General features: G+C 34.7%; 1 protein-coding gene across 1 annotated transcript in view; it reads right to left on the bottom strand.

The window, feature by feature from the left end:
• BMPR2 (bone morphogenetic protein receptor type 2) overlaps positions 1 to 22,455 on the bottom strand; it is a 212,434-nt gene that overhangs the window by 33,674 nt on the left and 156,305 nt on the right. Inside the window, exons 4-9 of the mRNA XM_023622414.2 lie at positions 10,886 to 10,996; positions 10,039 to 10,130; positions 7,934 to 8,164; positions 7,062 to 7,176; positions 2,907 to 3,067; positions 2,046 to 2,193 (exon numbers count right to left, since the gene is read on the bottom strand). Coding sequence (XP_023478182.1) covers positions 2,046 to 2,193; positions 2,907 to 3,067; positions 7,062 to 7,176; positions 7,934 to 8,164; positions 10,039 to 10,130; positions 10,886 to 10,996 — 858 coding nt within the window. The remainder of the gene's footprint in view (positions 1 to 2,045; positions 2,194 to 2,906; positions 3,068 to 7,061; positions 7,177 to 7,933; positions 8,165 to 10,038; positions 10,131 to 10,885; positions 10,997 to 22,455) is intronic.

Raw genomic sequence — 22,455 nt, 5'->3', positions numbered from 1 at the left:
TCTCTTCAATTGTCTATCAATATTCCATCCAAAAGTCTCCATAATTATCTCATCTTTCCAACATAAACCAATATTTTTTCCTAGCTTCCTGGCTGCCACCTTCACTGTTTCTCAGATCTCTGCATATTTCTCAATTCCATAAACTTTCTTCCAATAGCTAACCAGAAGCACAGATTCCTTTTCTACATTTTCTCTCACATGTGCCTCTTTTCCCCTATTTTCATATTCAAGATTATAGGTATCTTAATGCAATTCTCTACTTTCTTTTTAAGATTTTTCACTGTGGTTAAACATACACAACATAAAATTTACCATTTTAACCATTTTTAAGTGTACACTTGGTGTGGTACTAAGCGCATTCACAATGTTGTGTAACCATCACCACCCAACCCCAAAACTTTTTCTATCTTCCCAAACTGAAACTCTTTATCCATTAAATAACAACACCCTATTTCTTTTTTCAAACTCCTTTTAGTTCTTTCTATTTCAATTCATCCAATTTATCTGCTAAAATAATCTGCAAATAAGATTTAATTGCCTTTCCCTTTTCACAAACATCTGATACGGCTCTTTATTACTTATCAGGCTGAAAGCAACAGTTAATCTTTGGATGCAGCAGTTGTTCAAAGAATGTTGCTGACGGCAGTGTACCAATGCTGATGTAAGAATCATTTTAGTCAGACATGCTTCTAAAAAACAAAAATTTTGGATTAGGATATTTCAAAAAATCTGTAGCCAAAGGTCCAATAACCAAAATAAAAAGTTCCAAAGGTCCAAAGTTCCAATAATAGTGTGATACTACGGCAATTGCTGCTATTTCCAGAAAAACACCTCAACTGAGTACCCTGTACTTCCAATTAACTGTAAAATATACTTGTAAAGTAATAACTGATTGACCTATAGCTAATCTAAATGATTATTGATTTATTACATTTTAGAATTATAAACTGCTGTTAAATGATTACTGCTTTTATTTATTTATTTATTTATTTATTTATTTATTTATTTATTTTGAGGAAGATTAGCCCTGAGCTAACTACTGCCAATCTTCCTCTTTTTGCTGAGGAAGACTGGCCCTGAGCTTACATCCATGCCCATCTTCCTCTATTTCACACGTGGGACGCCTACCACAGCATGGCTTTTGCCAAGTGGTGCCATGTCTGCACCCGGGATCCAAAGCAGTGAACCCTGGGCCACTAAGAAGTGGAACGTGGGAACTTTACTGCTGCAAGACCAGGCCGGCCCCCTGATTACTGCTTTTAAAGCAAAAACATTCAATCCCTATTTTTTAAAATAGTTTCATTTCATAAATTTGTCCAACGCTAGTTTCTTTGACCATTTTTCCTTTTTCTAGGCTTTTATTCCTATACAATGAGACCATGTATGTCAAATAATTTTGTACACCATCCAGAAGAATGCAACACACATACTGTTAAAATTTTTATATGACAATAATGACAGTGATGTAACCCTAACAAAAGGAGAAAAACTATAAACTCATTTGGCTATTTCAAGTAAGGCTCAAACAAGCATTCACATTAAATGAGTGTTCTCTCACTGAAAGGAAGGAAGGGATGAAGACAGGAGACAGGAAGGCAGGAAAGCAAGAAGGGAGAATAAAGAAAAGAAAGGAAGAAAGGGAAAATGAAAAAAAGAAAGAAAAGTGTTCCAATGGATAATTCATTGCTTCTAATTCCGTATTGGGTCAATTCAGGAAACACTGTTAGTGTAGCTTATCAAATGCTCAGAGGGTGCATAAGGAAAACAGTATCTGCTAACGTAGAGACCAAACCAATCATAGATAGGCAAGCTATTAGCAATTAATTAAATTGCACTCAGACACAAACTTGGAATCCTTTTTAAAAAGATTTCCTGATTCACACCCTTCTGGTAATAAGATTTCTGAACACTAGATGGCAATGAACTAAAAGTTTAAGTGAAAGTAAAAACATACATAAAAGCTAACTTATTTAATATTGGAAGAAAAAGACGACATAACTGCTTCAGTTCAAAGCATATATCAATTTTGATAGCAGTTCTCTTACCTGGGAAGAGGTCTGTACATCTCATAAATATCTCCCAATAGATTAGTCCAAGTGCATACATGTCTACTTGTTTCAAAGCTGATTCACAGTCCCTCAGGTTCACAGCTCCTTCTAGAACTTCTGGTGCCATATATCTGATTGTGCCAACCTGATAAATTAGAGTGATATTTTTCCAAAACAAAATGTAGCATATTCTGAAGGGCATACATTAGACCAGAAGTTATACATAAATTTCACGTCAACGATATGTCAATGGTATGTTATTTGAGCCTAAGCATGTCGCCGAACCTCTTTATACCTGATTTTTTATCTATAAAATGCCCTTCCTGAATAATTAAACTGTGGTAAATCTATCCTATTGAATAATATTCGTTAATGAAAAAGAATGAGCCAGACCTTCCTATGTATAGAAATTTAAAAAGTCTGGAAGACATAGAGAGAAAACTGCAAAACAATATGTACATTATTTAATATTTTTAAAAATTCACAAAAATATATATATGTATGTTTAGATGTGTATGTGAATGAAGACAAAAAGGTCAGAAAGGATATGGTCCACAGCGTAATAGTCCTGTCAGAAGGTGAATGTCCTATCTCAAACTTGGTAATTTTACACTTACTTCAAAAATCAGCTCCTACAAACGTCCTCCTAATGCTTGCCAAAAATGGGTTGGAAGGGCAGTGATTTCCATAACGAATTGATTAACTCTATGCAATGTTTTCTGTATTTCTTAATATTGTAATTCCTAATATGCTATAATTGATAGCATTTAAGGATAACTGTCCTGAGTAGTGGGTTTTTTAATCTAACTCATTATGTTTTCGAAGTACGTGAGTGTGATACTTTTTGTGTTCACTCACCTCACTTATGGCTGCATTATCCTCTTCCCCTGGGCGCACCAGTCTATTTCCAGTCAGCCTCATGGACAACCCAAAGTCACTAATAACGCAGGTTCCATCATTTTTCACCAAGACATTTCTGCTGTTTAAATCTCGATGAGAAATTGCAGGTTTATAATGATCTGTTTGGATAATTTCAAATATTTATTAATGCTTAAATATCACTATTGGACATGAAATGAGCATGCTGGTAATAGGGACTACATAAATAAAAAAGATAGTGTTATGTTTCTGCTCATTAATTTTTTAATAAGAAAAAAGAACATAAGAAATCAAAATTTCAACTCACAATCATCACTATTCTCACTATTTTATATTTTACAACATAACTCCTATTGCATATGTAATTAATTAAGCTTTAAACATTCAGCTGCACCTAACAGCCAACATGCTGTTGCTTCTAATTTTAAGATACTTTTTTTCCCTCTTCATTTCTAGGTATAGCAAAAGGAGGTAATGGAGAAAGGAATATTTGGTATAAACAACAACAAAAAAGTCAACTTATCTAAAACAAATGTCAATGAAAAACTGACATGACTCCAAAATTCGTTATGTATGTTATGCTATTCTCCTACAGCTTTTCAGATCAAACCTGTAACAGAACATCTCAGTTCTACCCTGAGGTACAGTTATGTCTCTAAACCCACTCAGTTCTTCACATGAAAATAGAAATAGTTTTACAATGGACTGGGAGAACAAGTGGAGGAGCTGGCATCTCTCAGCAAGATATGAAAAGCTGTTTCTGATTTTACAGAGGAGCAAAGCACTGTTACACGCATTCTATTACTTGTTTATCACTAGACTAGATGTTCTACAAAGGCATAAAGAGAACATGTTTAACCTGAATTTGAAAGGCTTGGCATGCCTTCACTGAAAGAATCCTCACTGAAAGAATTTACCTAACCTAAGCACCTCATCAAAAACATAATTTTTTCCTCTCTATAAGGAAACCTTATATAAATCTTATATTAAACAAAATCACAACTCTTGAAATGAAAAAAAAAAATACTATGGCACAATTTCTGAAATTTAAAAGAACTTCCTAGGTATACAAAGAAATAGAGCAATCGGGACAAAGTCAATGATAAGTTTATTGAGTGTTTCTATATTTAAGCACAGGAAGACTCACTATTTACATTTATTACTCTCGTTAATGAGTATTAGACTGCAATTTCGCCAACAATGAAACTAAAGAGGATAATGATTCCTGTGATATAAAAAAAATAACAGCACAACTCGAAGAAAAAATAATAATTACAGAGTTTCTTTATCTAGGAGTTGATTTGTTTCTCACTTCCTCCCCTTCTGACTTTCTGGCCCAGCCTTCCACAGCTTGTACTAGCATGGCTCACTCAACCCCTAAAAGAGCTGCTTTTCTTACTCTGGATAAAACCATAACATAAGTATACGTGGTATAATGTCGAACTGACATTTATATAAGAAAATTACAGAGACATTGGAAAATGTTTGTATGCTAATACCAAATCAACACTTAAACTAAAAGATTATCTCACACTTTAGAGAAAGCAGGCTAACAGTGGGGACAACGTGCAGTGAGTCAATGAGACAGCCAGAGGGGAAAACAGGGTAATACTTTCCCGCTACTACTAAAGAAAAGAGGAGAGATAGGGAGCAAAGGAGGAGGGGAGCAAGGGTGGAAAAAGGGAAAAGAGAAAAGATAGGATTCCTCACCAATACAAAGGGTAGAACCACAGACTGCCCTTTTGAGACTTCTTTTCCCCTTTAAGTTCCCCTCAGTATTCATTTTAATCCTTTTTTATTTGGGGGCGGGGGGCGATGAGGAGAAAGAAGTAGAACATACAATTACTTTGCCCTGGACAGTAGCACTGTACTAGGCAAATATCTCAAAGGAAAATGGGACACAATATTATTTTAATTATGTTAATAAATAAAACCTGAGCAAAAACATAGTCTCTGTGGATATTTACATAAACACATACACACATACACAAAGCAAAGGATCTGGAAGGATGTACATAAACTAGTTAGTAATTTTCTGGCTATGTTTGAATGACGTATATATGTTCTTTCTTAGATTTCTGTGTGAGTGGTAATAAATTACATTGATATTATCACTAGGAAAAAAATTCACAGGGAGAACCAATTACAAATAAATAAACAGGTTCAACACTTCCTTATTCTGAAGCAAAAAAACAGCTGAATAAATAATAGTAGTAGTATTCCTTCCTACAAAATTTCTATGTTAAACAGCAAAGTTACATCTGAAGATACTGGGAAGAACAGTTCTCTGAAAGAAAGTGAAATGATACTTTAAATGTTTTGAAATAGTATAGTATACGTGGAATATTTTTTTTAATAATTAGGTAAAACCATAAATTCAAATAGCTACTATACATATGTTTTTTGAAACGGCATATATATACTCAGTTTTTAAAAAGGTTGCCTGTTTAGTGATAATATTAGGTAATGTTTGAGAGTAACATTTAAATAAAAGTCATATTTGAGGGCAATCATTCTTTTCAGCCAAGGTTTGACTTGAAAACTTGCTGAATCACACAGGCCTTGAAAAGGGAGATTAGGATGGTATGTTAAGTTCTGTGCTAAGTCAGCTTTTCAAAGGAGTTATAATAATATTTAAGAGTCAGGAAACACACAGTCCAAATGGTTAATGTGCTAAAGACTAAAGTAAGTGTATCAAGATGCTAACATAGGCAATAACATGGGTCAATTCTGTATTCAGGAAAAGCAAGATGTCAAGATAAATGAACTGATAAATTATTCAGAAGAAATTATTTATACATGAAGCAGCAGCTAGAAAAGATGATCCATTCTATTATACAAAGGAAAAAAGATCTAAGAAATCGACACAAAGATTCTCTTCACTACAGAGGTCAGAGAAACTGAAAAAACCGTGTTCTGGGCTATAGTACAACAAGAAAATGCTGTAAGAATGAACGCCTGGGAAAGCACAAAAACAGATTTTATACAGCAAAGCTAATTTAGAGGTGCCTGTGATGTGGAGTGTATTTTGAAATAAATTGAGAAAGCAAATGTACTGAAGAGATGCTTTGAACAACCGGCAAAAACGTGCATAAAAGTCAAAGGAAACTGTAGTTATGGCAAGGAACACAACCACACAGTTCTGAAACACTGGCAAAGACTGAATGCCCACCATGCATTCTCCTCTTCCGACTTAGTAACAGAACCCAATATTATCTGAGGCAGCAATGCACCAGGTAAAAAAAAACCCAACTATATTCTCAGCATCCCTTGCAGCTAAGTGTGGTAGCTAAGCAAAGACTAAGTTCTGGGAAACAAAACATAAGCATAAGAGTGGGACTTCTGGAGGCAGAAGGGGGCAACTCCTTCTACCTTTCCTCCCTTTACCCTGCTGATTAGAATATAGCATGATGAACAATGAGGTAACTTTGGAAATGTAAGCCATATACAAAGCATAATGGAGGAGAAAAATAGGAGCCTGGGGCCCTAATAATACCATGGTGTTGCCAAACCAATTTCAGACTGTCTCTCTAGATTCTTACATGGGAAAAAAAATTTGTTGTTATTGAAGCTTGTTATTCCGCTCCCCCCCCCCACCCCCCGCACAGATCTGACAAACCTAACTCTAGCTTATAAAAAGATATATTTAGGTTTCCCACTAAAGACCAACCAACCTATGGAATAAAGATTCACGTGATGTTAAAACTAAAAGAGTGATAATGGCTTGCAGTTTATTTAAATAAGCAAAATAAATACAAGGAAAATATAATAGCCTAGCTAAGAGGTTCTTAAGCCAGGTCCATAGGCGGACTTCAAAGGGTCTGAGAACCCCTAGAATCAAAAGAACCTTCTTTTAAAGTATGCCCATATGTGTATCTTTGCAGGGAGAGTGTTCAGAGCTTTAATCAAATTCTCAATGGGATCCATGACCCCTCTAGAGTCTTGATGTTCTTTTTCTCATTCTTCCTGTTACATTTCAAATCAATTTCCTCATGTCAGATCATTTAAACAACTAGCTAACAATAAATCTGCTATAATATAAAACATACGTTTACTTTGAAGATGAGAATACAATTTCCCTTTGTGAATTTTGACCCTAAATGAGTGTCATTCATCTTCTATTCATTGTCTTACCTCCTCGTGGCAATTCTGTATGAAGATAAGCCAGTCCTCTAGTCACAGAATGAGCCAAACGGCAAGAGCTTACCCAGTCACTTGTATGGAGACTCAAATACTTGCATAGAGATCCCTATATAGAGGAAAAAATACAAAAAGAAAAAAACAAAAAAGAGTGGAATTAAGTTACTTGAACATGAGGAGGTAAGTTCACAGTCTTATAAAGGATTTGCATAGGTTAGGATTCCATAGCGATAGATCTAATGAATGATGATATTTCAGAATCTCAAAAGAGCTAGTAAGACATTTCTGTGGATAGAGAGAGGAGGAGGGGATGGACAGGAGAATTTAAACAATATCAATTTTTACTTCTCCAATATTAAAAATTATGGATGGTTATTTCATTTTAAACGCTTCTTTGATTTATCAAATTAAGATACAAAAAAAAAGACTTTCAGGCACTCTTTACATTGTATCTCTTATGAGTACAAACACAAATTATACTGTTATATTTTACAAGAAGAAAACAGAAGGCTTTTGTAAATACATATGTGTCAGTGCTATTTAAGGTGCTCATCCACAAACTATTTATTACCAGTCTGGGATAAGGAGAATGTACCAGAATGAATTAAATGCCAGTCAAAGCACAGCTTGCTTCATCAAGAAATTCTTGTTAAAGTGAGAGAGACAGAGAGAGAGAGAGAGAGAGATGAACTAAACAGTTAACTAGTGACTTAGTTGATTCACATTCTGGTGTGAGATCCTTATCTCATTGCAGACTATTAATAATCAGTGCGCAAACCAGCAATGCTCTACATAGCAGTGGTCCTCCTGAAAATCTGATTGATAGCTAATATAAATGTCAGTTTATCTTTTTATGAAGAACTTACATTGGGATAATACTCCATCACAAGCAAATACTCCATGCGTCCATCTGCAGTGACTCTCTCATCTCCAACTACAAAGTGAGCAATGTTATCATGTTCCATCAAAGGCACTCTGTAAATATTCTTCTCATTGATAAAATTCTGACGGTTTGCAAAGGAAAATACTTTTACAGCAACTGGACGCTCATCTAAGGAACCTTTATATACTGCTCCATATCGACCCCGGCCAATCAGCTGTAAATTTGTGTTGAAGAAAGCAAAATATTAATTCATATCACAACTTAACAATCAAATTTACTAAATAATAAAATATAAATCCATATGTATGCCACAGGTCTCTATTGCTTATAGTTTAAATTATTCCTTTATCAAGAAAGCCATGGGGCTGGCCCCCCGGATTGCTTCTTTCATATTGATTTAAACCAGCTATTTCTCAAGAAACTAACAAAATCCACATCTTAGACAGCTCAGGAAGCTCCTACCTCACCCAGCCCTCCCACAAGTAACAATTATAAATTCTGAACAAAATTTGAAAAAGAAATCTGAAAGTGCTAGAGAATGAACAAACGGAGGTAGATTCTGAGGAGAGTCAACACTTAAAAGAAAGGAAAGACATAGGGTGAGATACCCATTTTCATAGCTTTTAGCCTGAGAGCAGGCAGAAATCAGCATTGCACAGAGGAGCTAAAACTGCGATAGAAAATCCATAATCTTTCTGGCCTTAGGAACCAGAAGAGAGAATTTGGGGCAAGCACAGCTGTTGGAAAGTTAGGGAAGAATCCCAGAAAGAAGAATCAGAGAGGGGGAAACCCAACAAATGCCTGGGACAGACTCCAGCTAAAGATAAAATAACTGAACTGAGATTTGAGCTTCCGTCCAAGAGATGAGTTTGCAGTATGTCCAGCCAAGTTAATTGCCTACTAAAACAAACAAAGAAAATGAACACACTTTAGAAGAACCTAACAGAAGACAAGGTCTTCATAATATACTCAATACACAAAGAACCAACAAAATGCAACCCATTCCCTTCATTTTTGGCTTCTGGACATTTCTCTCACTTTTTACTGCAACAGGTTAGGGATTTACCATTATTTATTAAGGATATTTGTTAGATTTCATTCACTATTTCTAGGTTAAAATTTAACAAACAGATAGGCTGTCCTTTAGAAAGGCTCTTATCACTATATAGTTAAATCAACAAGGTTTCGGAGTCCAAGATAAAATCCAATGGTTTTAATTAGTATTTTTTGGAATTTAGTTAATTGGACACATTATACATTTATTAGTCACACTTACTTCTTTTGTGAATTGGCAGTTCATCTCTTTAGTCCATTTTTTTATGGATTGCTTCTTTCCCTTTTTTTATGCTTTTTGGTGAGGAAGATTGGCCCTGAGACAATGTCTGTTGCCAATCTTCCTCTTTTTTTCTCTCTCTCCCCAAAGACTCAGTACAAAGTTGTATATCTTAGTTGTAAGTCATTATAATTCTTCTATGTGGAATGCCACCACAGCATGGCTTGATGAACGGTGCACAGGCCCACGCCCAGGATCTGAACTGGCAAACCCCAAGCCACTGAAGCAGAGCACGCAAACTTAACCACTCAGCCAAGGGGCTGGCCCCTGGATTGATTCTTTCATACTAATTTATACCAGATCTTTATCAATTCTTTGTTATGGGTCAAAATACTTTTTCTGAATTTGGCTTTTAACTTTATTATATTTTTCTCCCAAATGGAAGGTTCTTAAAATGTTTTATATAATAAAATCAAGGCTGGCCCTAAATAAACTTTCTTTAAAAACCTCTTTTACATAACTTATCTCCTTATCTGCTTTATGTTTTTCCAGAGCATTTACTACTACTTGAAATAATATACATTAATTTTTTTACCTGTTTGTAGACTCTCTTCCACTAGAATACAGGCCTCAAGAGGGATATCTGTATTCTTTACCTATATTCTCAGCGACTAGAATAGGCGTTGGCACAAAACTGATGCTCAATAGAAGCTCAATGAATAAATGAATGAATGATTTAGTAAGTGAATGAAGTCATTGGCTCAGATATACTATGAAAGCAGAAAGAACAGTCCATAATGTAAGAGCAATCTCACCTCCAATAGTTTCAGATTATCTAGGTCAAGAGAAGGCTCTGATGCTGCTGCCTCCATCATGTTCATACTGTGAAGACCTTGTTTACGGTCTCCTATAGAAATAGGAAAAAGAAGTTACTAACGTGTAGTTTTCTTATAATGAAGATCTTTATTACCCTTTTGACTATATAACAGTTAAAAAGAAGAGATACAGAGGGTAGGCAGCAAGACTTACAGCTAATGTTAATGGGAGTAAAATTATTTACTAAACTTGGGATTATCTATAAACGAAGATGGATGATGAATAACATGAAAGCTGAATTCTGGGAGATGGTTCGAACAACAGACCTAGTTTAAAATCCTAAAAAGTTTGCAGAAACATTAAAGAAAGTTTTATTAAAGTCATTCAAATGAATGACTAGGTGCTGATTTCCCAAAAACCTAATCAAACCTAAAGTTTACTAGAACTGATTAGATAGTGGACAATACTGAGGAATTTCTGATTTTTTTTAACGTGAAAGTGTTACTGTAATTATATATATTTTCAGTCCTTACATTTCAGAGATAGTACTAAAGTATTTACAGATAAATGATATCTATGATTCACTTCAAAATAATCCAGTGGCATGGAAGGATGTAGGGAGTGGGGCTACAGAAGATATGTAGATGTGACAATTGTTGAAGCTAGGAAATAGGCATTTTGTGGATGTTTGAAATTTTTCATAAAAGCTTGGAAAAAAAAGTTTGTTAAGAGAGAAGGATGTGAGCTCGGAGATGTTTTTTACTATGGAGATTTTAAAAAGGAGAAAATAAATTCTCATTAAATGGTATGTTTAATAAACAATAGAATAAAAAGTATTATTTTTACCTGTCAGCATCCTGTATCCGAAGCATAAGGCAACTACCAAAACAGCTAATACAGAGACTGATGCCAAAGCAATGATTATTGTCTCATCTCGGTTAAATGAATGAGGTGGACCTAAAAGAAAACAAATATAAAAATACAGTCATCTTTTTTCTCAGTATTTGATAAATATTGACAGAAAAGCTGTATCAATATATAGTCAAATCAGCAGTTTTTGCATCAAAGAAAATGAAAGAAAAATAAAATATTTATCAATAAAATTTGTGATAATTGCAAATTATATACTTTTTTAATCATATAGATTATCTTATATAGATTTAGAACACTGAAACACCTGTTAGTTGTACTCCTAATTATTGAAATATCAACTACATCATGGAACAGCATAGATAGAATAGTAAAATATTTAAGACAACAGTCTTCGGAATCACATCTGGTTTTAAATCTTGACTACACCACTCTCTCAGTGGCCTTTAGCAAATTATTTTTTTCTGATCTTCAGTACATTCATTTGTAAACATAGTTCTCTCTGTGAGGCTTAAATATAAGTCTAAGTACAGTGTTGAGTATATATCATCTATGCAATAAATGATAGTTATTATGTTTACCAATATTAATATTATGATTATTAATGAAAACAGCATGGCCTTGCAGGCAGTTAAATCTGAATTGGACTTGAAACTTAGTTTTTCCGCTTATTGTATGACTTTGGGAAAATTTCTTCACCTGTCTGAGTCTAAGTTTCTTCACTTGCAAAAAGGGAACACACATATCTAAATCACAGATCTATTATGAGTGTGTTAACCATTTTATGTATTAGTTCCATTCTGTGGATAATATCTAGAGAAGCAGTCTTTAGGATGGATGTCCAAAAACTGGAGCACGTCCAGAAGAGAGCAAGTGGAATAGTGAAGGTTTGAGAACTCTGAAATGTGATGGGTAAAAAGAACTGGAAGTGTCTGATGTGGGCAAAAAGAAACTTCAAAGTATAAGATAGCTGTCTTTACGTGGAAAAATGGACTTGTAGCTACAGAAAATAAGATTCAGTTAGTGCACGTTCAAAGACAGCGGTTTCTAGCTCAGTATACAGAAGCATTTAGGGCTTATAAATAGAGCTGTCTAAAATGGAATCAGTTACCCTATGGAATAACTGGTCATATTCTTTTAACTGGAGGTATTTATGCAGTGTTTGGTAATAATGAGCAGAGGCTGGGCTTGATGACTGCTAATATCCTTATTTAACCATTCTTTACATTCAATCAAAACCAAGCATACTGTATTTTAAATCTTTCTCATTTTGGACATTATAAGTATGTATTGTATCAAACTAGAACCTCTATGGCAAAGAGTTCCTCTGACAGGCACTCCAGTTCTAGATGAATGCATTTGTCTCAGTCAACTTAAGCACAACTGAATATTGAAATGGCAAAACAATGTTTCTATAGAAGGATCTATTGAAGCACTGTAATACTCTTTTAATCTACAAGACATTTATTGGAATTAATAGACTTTAACACATTAATAATTATACCTACTTTCAACGTAAAGAATAAGTTATAGGAAGACAGCCACATATAAAAACTCATTTTACCATGAGATATCACTTCATACACACTAGGATGGCTATAATTAAAAAAATATCCAGAAAATAAAAAGTGTTGGCAAGGACATAGAAAATTAGAACTCTTATACATTGCTGGTGGAAATGAAAATGGTGCAGCTGCACTAAAAACATTTGGGAAATTTCTCAAAAAGTTAAACATAGAATAAGACTCAGTAATTCCACTCCTAGGCATACATGCAAAAGAACTGAAAACAAGTGTTCAAACAAAAACTTCTACAGGAATGTTCATGGCATCACTAACCACAACAGCCAAAAGTGGAAACAACACAAATGTTCATAAAATGAAAAATGCATTTTTAAAAATGTGGTTTATCCTTACAATGGACACAAAAAAGGTAACACACATATTCTATGATTCCATTTATATGAAATATCCAGAATAGGCAAATCCACAGAGACAGAAAGCAGATTAGCAGTTTCCAGGGTCTAGGGTGCGGGAGAAATCTACAGTGACTGTGTACCAGCTACAGAGTTTCCTTTTGAGTTGATGAAAACGTTTTGGAACTAGATAGAGGTAATGGTTGCACAACACTGTGAATATATTGAATGGCAAGCTTTGACATGTTTGATTGTATGTTATGTGAATTTTTCCTCAGTTAAACAAAAAAAATACTTGATTTTAGAATTTGGCCCACCCAAAAGAGAAATTCTATTTTCAACACACAAAATCATAGATACACACACACACTATAATTAATCTTTACTATAATAAGATATACACAAACGTTTGGTGTGCTTATTGACTTATTCCCTTACTGAGTATGAGATCACTACTGTCAGATACTTTGTTTTTTTCTAGGTAACTGCAGCTTTCAACTAGGACAATCAGTACCATTCCAGATTCATTATTATGGAAGCTGTCGTTCAACTAGATTGAATGAAATGTGATATTATCAAAAGTTCCACAACAGAACGGTAAATTACAAGAGCATTGCTTTTCGTTGTTTGTTTACACACATAAGTGAAGAAAGTCTTTTTTTTTATTTTTTAAGGAAAAAATAAATGTTTAACTTGGTAATTCTCAAAGCAGCACAGTATTTTGTTTTAAAAAAATCAGCAAATAATGCTCACATTTTATTTTATGGTGCGTTAAGGTCAAAAGAGAAAAGGTGGGAGAAGAAAAGAAGAGGACAAAAGAACAAACAAGGAGATAGTGGAAAACAGTGACATTTAAAGTAAAGTAGAGAGGTTCAAAGAAGGCAGAAGAAAGGAAAAGAAAGACCCAAAGGGGCTCCCTGGTGAATGCTGAATTGACATGGCTTGTTCCTGTCACATTTAGCATTCTATTGGGCGGTGAATATCAAAGAAAATTTCATCTACTTTTAAATCTCTCTGAAATTTAAATTCACAATCTTTAGTCTTGCTTTTATTATTTTTAATAGACTTTATTCTTTAGAGTTGTTTTAGGTTTACAGAAAAACTACACAGAAAGTTCTGAGAGTTCTCATATACCTCTTCCCCCTCAACACACAGTTTCTCCTATTATTAATATCTTCCCTCAGTGTGCGCTATGGACTGAACAGTGTTTCCTTAAAACTCTTACATTGAAGCCTTAACCCCAGATGTAATGGTTTTTTGGAGATGGGTCTTTTGGGAGATAATTAGGTTTAGATGAGGCCATGAGAGTGGGGCCCTCATGAAGGAATTAGTGTCCTTGTAAGAAAAGACAAGAGATGGCTTACTTTCTCTCTCTCTACCCCGTGAAGAAACAGCGAGAAGGTGGCCATCTGCAAGCCAGGAAGTTAGTCTTCGAGAGAATACAACCATGCTGGCACCCTAATCTTAGACTTCCAGGCTACAGGACTGTGAGAAAATAAATTTCTGTTGTTTAACCCAGTCAGTCTACAGTATTTTGTTATGACTGTGAAAGTGACCAGAATGTGACATCCCAAAATATGCCTCTCTTGCATAAGGATGATCTTGAGCTGGTTATAGTTTGTTTTTTTAAAATTATTTTATTAAGGTCACGTTGGTTTATAACATTGTGCAAATTTCAGGTATACATTATATTTCTGTTTCTGTATAGACTGCATTGTGTTCACCACCAATAGTCTAGTTTTTATTCATCATCATACGTATATGTCCCTTTACCCCTTTCATCCTCTCCCTACTCCCTTCCCCTCTGGTAACCACTAATCTGTTCTCCTTAACTGTGTGTTTATCTTCCACATATGAGTGAAATCATATGGCTTCTGTCTTTCTCTGACTTATTTCGATTAGCATAATATCCTCAAGGTCTATGTTCCATTGTTTATATATACTATATCATCTTTATCCATTCATCTGTTGACGGGCACTTGGATTGCATCCACGCCTTGGCTACTGTGAATACTACTGCAATGAACATAGGGGTGCATAAATCTTTTTGAATTATTGATTTCATGTTCTTTGGATAAATACCCAGTAGTGGAATAGCTGGATCATACGGGATTTCTATTTTTAATTTTTTGAGAAATCTCCATACTGTCTTCCATAGCGGCTCCACCAGATTGCATTCCTGTTGACCTGGTTATTTTTAAGAAATAGCAGACATAGGAGAAGCTCTGAAAACCAAGTAGAAGTTACCCTTTTGTAAGAGACATTTACATTTATAAGGGAAATCTCCATTTGTAAGGGTGTCTCCCTTTCTGTACCAGGACGAGGAAGATGACTAGAACTCTAAAACTCTTATCAATGAAGAAGGCAAGGATTTAAATCTGCATAACAACCTTAACCCTGTTTATTATGCTTTCCCTAGTATAACCCCCACCCCCATCTTCTTTTGTCTTTAGCTGGAGATGGTATTTAAGGTGGCAGCTTGGGTCATTTCAGAGTTACTCAGTTTTCTTGGGTATCTCCTATGTACACAGGAGGTATACACTTATTAAACCTCTCTGTTTTTCTCCTGTTATTCTTTTATTACAGGGTAGGTCTCAGCCAAGAATCCAGAAGGGTAGAGGGGAAATTACTATTTCTTCCCTTACAGCTGCCTGAGAAGACTACATTGTGGTACATTTGTTATAACTGATAAACCAATACCAGATCTTTTGCCCACATTTTAATTGAGCTACTTCTTTTCTTAAGTTTGAATAGTTATTTGCATATTTTGGACATAAATCCTTTATTAGTTATATGTTTTGTACATATTTTTCCAAGTGTGGCTTGTTTTTTCATTGTCTTGGTATGAGCGTAATGCTGGCCTCATAGAAGAAGTCAGGAAGGGTTCATTCTGCTTCTATTTTCTTGAAAAGATGGTAGTGAATTGGTATCATTTCTTCTTTAAATGTTTGCTAGAATTCAACAGTGAAAGGATCTGAGACTGGTGCTTTCTATTTCTGAAGGTTATTAATCATTGATTAAATTTCTCTAATAGATATACACCTATTCGGATTATGTATTTCTCCCTGTGTAGTTTTAGCAGATTGTGTCTTTCAAGTGATTGGCCCATTATACATAAGTTATCAAATATGTGGGCACAGAGTTGTTCATAATACTCCTTTATTATGCTTTTAATGTCTCTGGAATCAGGAGTGATGATCTTTCTTTCATTTCTGATAATTAGTAATTTATTTCTTTTCTCTTTTTGTCTTGGTAGGCTGGCAAGGGATTTATCAATTTAACTGATCTTTCTAAAGAAGCAGCTTTTGGTTTTGCAGATTTTTCTCTATTAATTTCTCATTTTCAATTTAGTTGATTTCTGATGTAACGTTTATTATTTCTTTTCTTCTGCTTATTCTGGACTTAACTTGCTCCTCTTTTTCTAGTTTCCTAAGGTGGAATCTTAGTAAATCACTAGGATTTATGATATACATAAAAAAAGGGATAAACAATTAAATTCAATCTCATTTAGTTAACATCTAAAAAAATCTACCCAAATTTTACCACCAATGCGACAGACAAAATAGATTAAGATTTTTCATATAACAAGACTACTTGTTAACCGGATCAATAAAAATTCACAAATCTAATATAAAACAAAGATTTGCTATTTCCAAACTAGAAAGCTGCCTATTTAAATGGGTTTTTATTTTTTTGGGTAAATAAAACACATACATGAGTTAATAAAAAAGATTTTTTAAGTCAACTGTAAAGAAAATAAAAATTAAACATTGAAAATTGTAATACCAATGTGACATTATGGAAAAAACTCTCTCTGCAAATGAGTAAAGACAACCAATGTTGTAATTCCCAAAAGAAATAAAACCACACTACTTATTCCAAAAGTGTGTTTTAAATTCAGCAAGGAATTGTAAGTCATAAGAAAACTAGTTTTACTGAAAAACATGTATTTTTAAATTCTGAACTATGTGGACATTATTATTCTATTTTATTGAGGTCATAATAGTTTATAACATTGTGAAATTGCAGTTGTACATTATTTTTTGTCAGTGACCATATAAATGTGCCCCTTCACCCCTTGTGCCCACTCCCCAAACTCCTTCCCTTCAGATAACCACTAAACTGTTCTCTTCATCTGTGTGTTACTTTATCTTCCACTTATGAGTGAAATCATACGGTCTTTATCTTTCTCTGTCTGGCTTATTTAACTTAACATAATCTTCTTTATCCAATCATCAGTCGAGGGGACCCGGGTTGGTTCCATTTCTTGGCTATAGGGAATAATGCTGAAATGAAAATAGGGGTGCATAAGTCTCATTCAATTGTTGATTTCAAGTTCTTTGGATAAATACCCAGTAGTGGGAAAGCGGCGTCATATGCTATTTCTATTTTTAATTTTTTGAGAAATCTCCATACTGTTTTCCATAGTGGCTGCCATCAGTTTGCATTCCCAGCAGTAGTGTATGAGGGTTGCTGTTTCTCCACATCCTCTCCAACATTTATTTTTTGTCTTGGTGATTATAGCCGTTCTCACAGGTGTAAGGTGATATTTCTGGGTACTTTTGATTTGCATTTCCATGATGATTAGTGATGTTAAGCATCTTTTGATGTGCCTATTGGTCATCTGTATATCTTCTTTGGAAAAATGTCTGCTCATATCCTCTGTCTATTTTTTGAGTGGGCTGTTTGTATTTTTGTTGTTGAGCTGTGTAAGTTCTTTAAATATTTTGGAAATTAATCCATTGTCGGAAATATGATTTGCAAATACTTTCTCCCAGTTGGTGGATGGTGTTTTTGTTTTGATCCTGGTTTTCTTTTGCCTGGCAGAAGCTCTTTAGTCTGATGAAATCCTACTTGTTTATTTTTTCTTTGGTTTCCCTTGTCCGAGTACACATAGTATACAAAAAGACCCTTCTAAGACTGATGTCAAAGAGTGTACTGCCTATATTTTCTTCTAGGAGTTATGGTTTCAGGTCTTACCTTCAAGTCTTTGATCCATTTTGAGTTAATTTTTGTGTGTGGTGAAAGCTAATGGTCTACTTTCATTCTTTAGCATGTGGCTGTCCAGTTTTCCCAGCACCATTTACTGAAGAGACTTTCCTTTTTCCATTGTATGTTCTTAGCACCTTTATCGAAGATTAGCTGTCCGTAGATGTGTGGTTTTATTTATGGGCTTTCAATTCTGTTCCATTGATATGTGTGTGTTTTTGTAACAGTACCATGCTGTTTCGCTTACTATAGCTTTACGATATTTGAAGTCAGGGCTTGTGATGCCTCCATCTTTGTTCTTTTTTCTCAGGATTGCTTTAGCTGTTTGGGATCTTTTGTTGCCCCATACGAATTTTAGGATTCTTTGTTTATTTCCGTGAAGAAAGTCATTGGGATTCTGATTGGGATTGCACTGAATCTGTACATTGCTTTAGGTAGTATGGACATTTTAACTATATTTACTCTTCCAATCCATGTGTATGGAATATCTTTCCATTTCTTTATGTCATGATCAATTTCTTTCAATGTCTTATAGTTTTCATTGTATAGGTCTTTCACCTACTTCATTAAATTTATTCCGAGACATTTTATTCTTTTTGCTGTGATTGTAAATGGAATTGTATTCCTGAGTTCTCTTTCTGTTAGTTTATTACTAGAGTAGAAAAATGCAACTCTTGTGGTAAGTTGATTTTGTACCATGCAATTTTGCTGTAGTTACTGATTATTCCTAATAGTTTTCTGACAGATTCTTTAGGGTTTTCTCTATATAAAATCATGTCATCTGTAAACAGCAATAGTTTCACTTCTTCATTGCCTATTTGGATTCCTTTTATTTCTTTTTCTTGCCTAACTGCTCTAGCCAAAACCTCCAGTACAATGTTGAATAAGAGTGGTGAGAGTGGGCACACTTGTCTTGTTCCTGTTCCCAGAGGGATGGCTTTCAGTTTTTCCCATTGACAATGATGTTGACTGTGAGTTTGTGATATATGGCCGTTATTACAATGAGATACCTTTGCTCTGCACCCATTCTATTGAGATTTTTATCATAAATGGCTGTTGGATCCTGTCAAATGCTTTCTCTGCATCTATTGAGATGATCACATGATTCTTATTCCTCATTTTGTTAATGTGGTGTATCACACTGATTGATTTGCAGATGTTGAACCATCCCTGTGTTCTTGGTAGAAATCCGACTTGATCATGGTGTATGATCTTTTTAATGTTTTGCTGTATTCAGTTGCCAATATTTTGTTGAAGATTTTTCCATATGTTCATCAGGAATATTGGCCTGTAATATTCTTCATTTGTGTTGTCCTCATCAGGCTTTGGTATCAGGGTGATGTTGGCCTTACAGAATGTGTTAGCAAGTGTTCCACCTTTCTCAATTTTTTGGAATAGTCTGAGAATGATAGGTGTTAAATCTTCTTTGAATGTTTGGTAGAATTCTCCAGAGAAGACATCTGGTTGTGGACTTTTATCTTTTTTTTTTTGGATAAGTTTTTTTTCTTTTAAGATTTTATTTTTTTCCTTTTTCTCCCCAAACCGCCCCCCCCCCCCCCACCACGGGTACATAGTTGTATATTCCTAGTTGTGGGTCCTTCTAGTTGTGGCATGTGGGATGCCGCCTCAGCCTGGCTCAATGAGTGGTGCCATGTCGACGCCCAGGATTCGAACCTACGAAACACTGGGCTGCCTGCAGCGGAGCGCGCAAAGTTAACCACTCGGCCACGGGGCCGGCCCCTGGACTTTTATCTTTTGGGAGGTTTTTGATTACTGTTTCAACCTCGCGATTGCTCTATTCAGACTCTATTCCTTCTTGGTTCAGTTTTGGGAGGCTGAATGAGTCTAAGAATTTATCCATTTCTCCTACATTGTCCAATTTGTTGGCATATAGTTTTTCATAGTATTCTTTCATAATCCTTTGTATCTCTGTGGTATCCATTGTAATTTTTCCTGTTTCATTTCTAATTTTATTTATTTGAGGCTTCTCTCTTTTTTTCTTAGTGAGTCTGGCTAAGGGTTTGTCAACTTTGAACTAGCTCTTTGTTTCATTGATCCTTTCAACTTTTTTTTCTTTCAATTTCATTTATTTCTGCTCTAATTTTTACTATTTCCCTTCTTCTGCTGAGTTGCAGGGTTTTGTTTGTTCTTCTTTTCTGTTAGGTGTAATTTAAGATTGCTTATTTGAGATTTTTCTTGTTTGTTAAGGTGAGCCTGTATTGCTATGAATTTCCCTCTTAGGACCACTCTTGCTGCATCACATATGAGTTGGTATGGTATATTTTCATTCTCATTTGTCCCTAGATATTCTTTTATTTCTCCTTTAATTTCTTCAATGATCCATTGGTTTTTCAGTAAATTTTAATAATATAAAATTTAAATTAATATTCTTTAGTTTAAATGACAAAACAAATCGAAACTTAAAATGTAACAAAAGGCACAATCTCTATCCTGAATAGCCACTATATATATAAAAAAGTATAGAATATTTAACACAAATGAAAATTATTAAAGATTTCACATTAAGATTTAGCTAACTAGGGGTCAGCCCTGTGGCCAAGTGTTTTAACTTTGCGTGCTCTGCTTTGGCAGCCCAGGGTTTCACTGGTTCAAATCCTGGGTGCAGACCTACCACCACTCATCAAGCCATGCTGAGGCAGCAACCCACGAGCCACCACAACTAAAATATACAATTATGTACTGGGGGGCTTTGGGGAGAAGAAGGAAAAATATATACATTTTTAAAAATCTTAAAAAAAAAGACTTAGCTTTCTAGCTCAGATATTCTTGTTTTTACTACATTATGAAAACAAGGTATATAGCTTAAGTGATGTATATTTTAATTTTATCAAACTTTTATTACAAAATAGGAAGGATAATCCTACTTGTCTATTTTTTTACCTGATAGTAATTTTAGCATTACCCAAATTTCTGAAAAAGGGAGAAAATTATGTGATAATAATATAAATAGTAAGGTTTCCCATTTGAAGAATTGTTTTTGTTACTGATACACGGCAAAACTTTTTACAGTCTATGAAGAATTAATGTCTTGAAAACACTACAAATGTGATCTATATCATACTTACATTTTTTTTATTCAGATGAAAGAAGAAATACTAAAAACTATGCTGCTTAAACTATGACTCTAACTATGACTTATCACCTAGAATGTTTATTTTTTACCTACTGAAAACATTCATTTAGACTTATTTAGACATAGATTTTCAAAATCACTTTACATGAATTTTAAAAACAGAAGAAAAATAAATTGGCCTAAGTTTCTATCCCTAAAACTCTCACATGAGAGACTGATTTTTCTGAATATCTTTTTGAATCGGACATCTATGTTCCGTTTTTCCATACATTTCTTTTTTTTTTTACTTTAGATATAACTGACATATAACATTAGTTTCAGGTTTACAATGTAATGATTTGTCATACATTTCTTTTATATGTGCCACTAAAACATTGTTAAGAAGAGTAACACAGCATTTCTTAAAAGAGTGCTCTTCACCTACATCTCTGGAATTTTCTTCCCAACCACTGACACCCTTCTGATGATTTTAATGCAGGTGCTTTCTTGATCATACCAGAAAGTGCCAATGAAAGACTGTTTGGTTGCTTTATTTTTAATCCTTTTATTATAAAAACTTCCTACTATACACAAAAGTAGAGTGTTCACAAAACCTCCAAATACCCAACACTACACTTTAGCAACCATCAACATTTTGCCATCCAATGAAGAGTTTCAAACAAGAGAACACATATGACTTCCTCCAAAGGTTTGTTGACAGAAACACTGAGGGGTTGTTGTTGAGTGGACATTCTACCAGAGTAAAACGTGTGCAGGAGACAGGCACTATATTTAATCAATTTTAATACGCATATTAATCACAATTAAAAATCTCTTAAAGTGGGATGCATCCTACAATTGACGGCACTTCACAATTATTTGATAGTATTTTTTTCTTAGCAGTAGAAAAATAATGGTCTTTCAGTTGAGGCTTTTTAGATAAGATAAAATGATACATCACATCAGATATGTTAAAATGTGAAGAAAATGACTTCCAATTCTGCTTAGGGTGTAAAAAGATGCAAGAGAATTTTGCTTCCAACCTAATAACAAGCCAAGATATACTAGCAACAAGCCAGAAAGCCTACAAAATCATAGCCTTTTCTTTAAAGCTTATTAAGAGCTAGGACACAGAGACCCAATGGATTAAACACTAGAATGTGACAAACTTTTTCTAAGAGAAGAAACCTAAGACTGCCTTTATCATTGGTGAGGCAATGAATAGAGGAAGAACACCACCATAGGTGTGAGTATGAAGAAACAGCTGAACATTTAACATATTCCTTCTTTTGGGGTGAGGAAGATTGGCCCTGTGCCAACATCTGGGCCAATCCTCCTCCACCTTGCGTGTGGGACACTGCCACAGCACAGCCCACCAAGCAGTGTGCAGGTCTGCACCCAGGATCCAAACTGGCAAACCACAGGCCACAGAAGCAAAGAGCACGATCTTAACCACTACGTCAAGGGGTGGGCCCTAATAAATTCTTAAAGGCCGAGTACCAAATAGCGTGACAGCTGAGAATACCCGGGGGTCACAGACACAAAGTCTGCAATCACCTCTCAACTCTT

Source organism: Equus caballus, chromosome 18 (assembly GCF_041296265.1).
Source record: "Equus caballus isolate H_3958 breed thoroughbred chromosome 18, TB-T2T, whole genome shotgun sequence".
In the NCBI taxonomy this organism is placed as follows: Eukaryota; Metazoa; Chordata; class Mammalia; order Perissodactyla; family Equidae; genus Equus; species Equus caballus.
The sequence above is the reverse complement of the archived record's forward strand: the minus strand, read 5'-3'. Positions and strand labels throughout refer to the sequence as shown.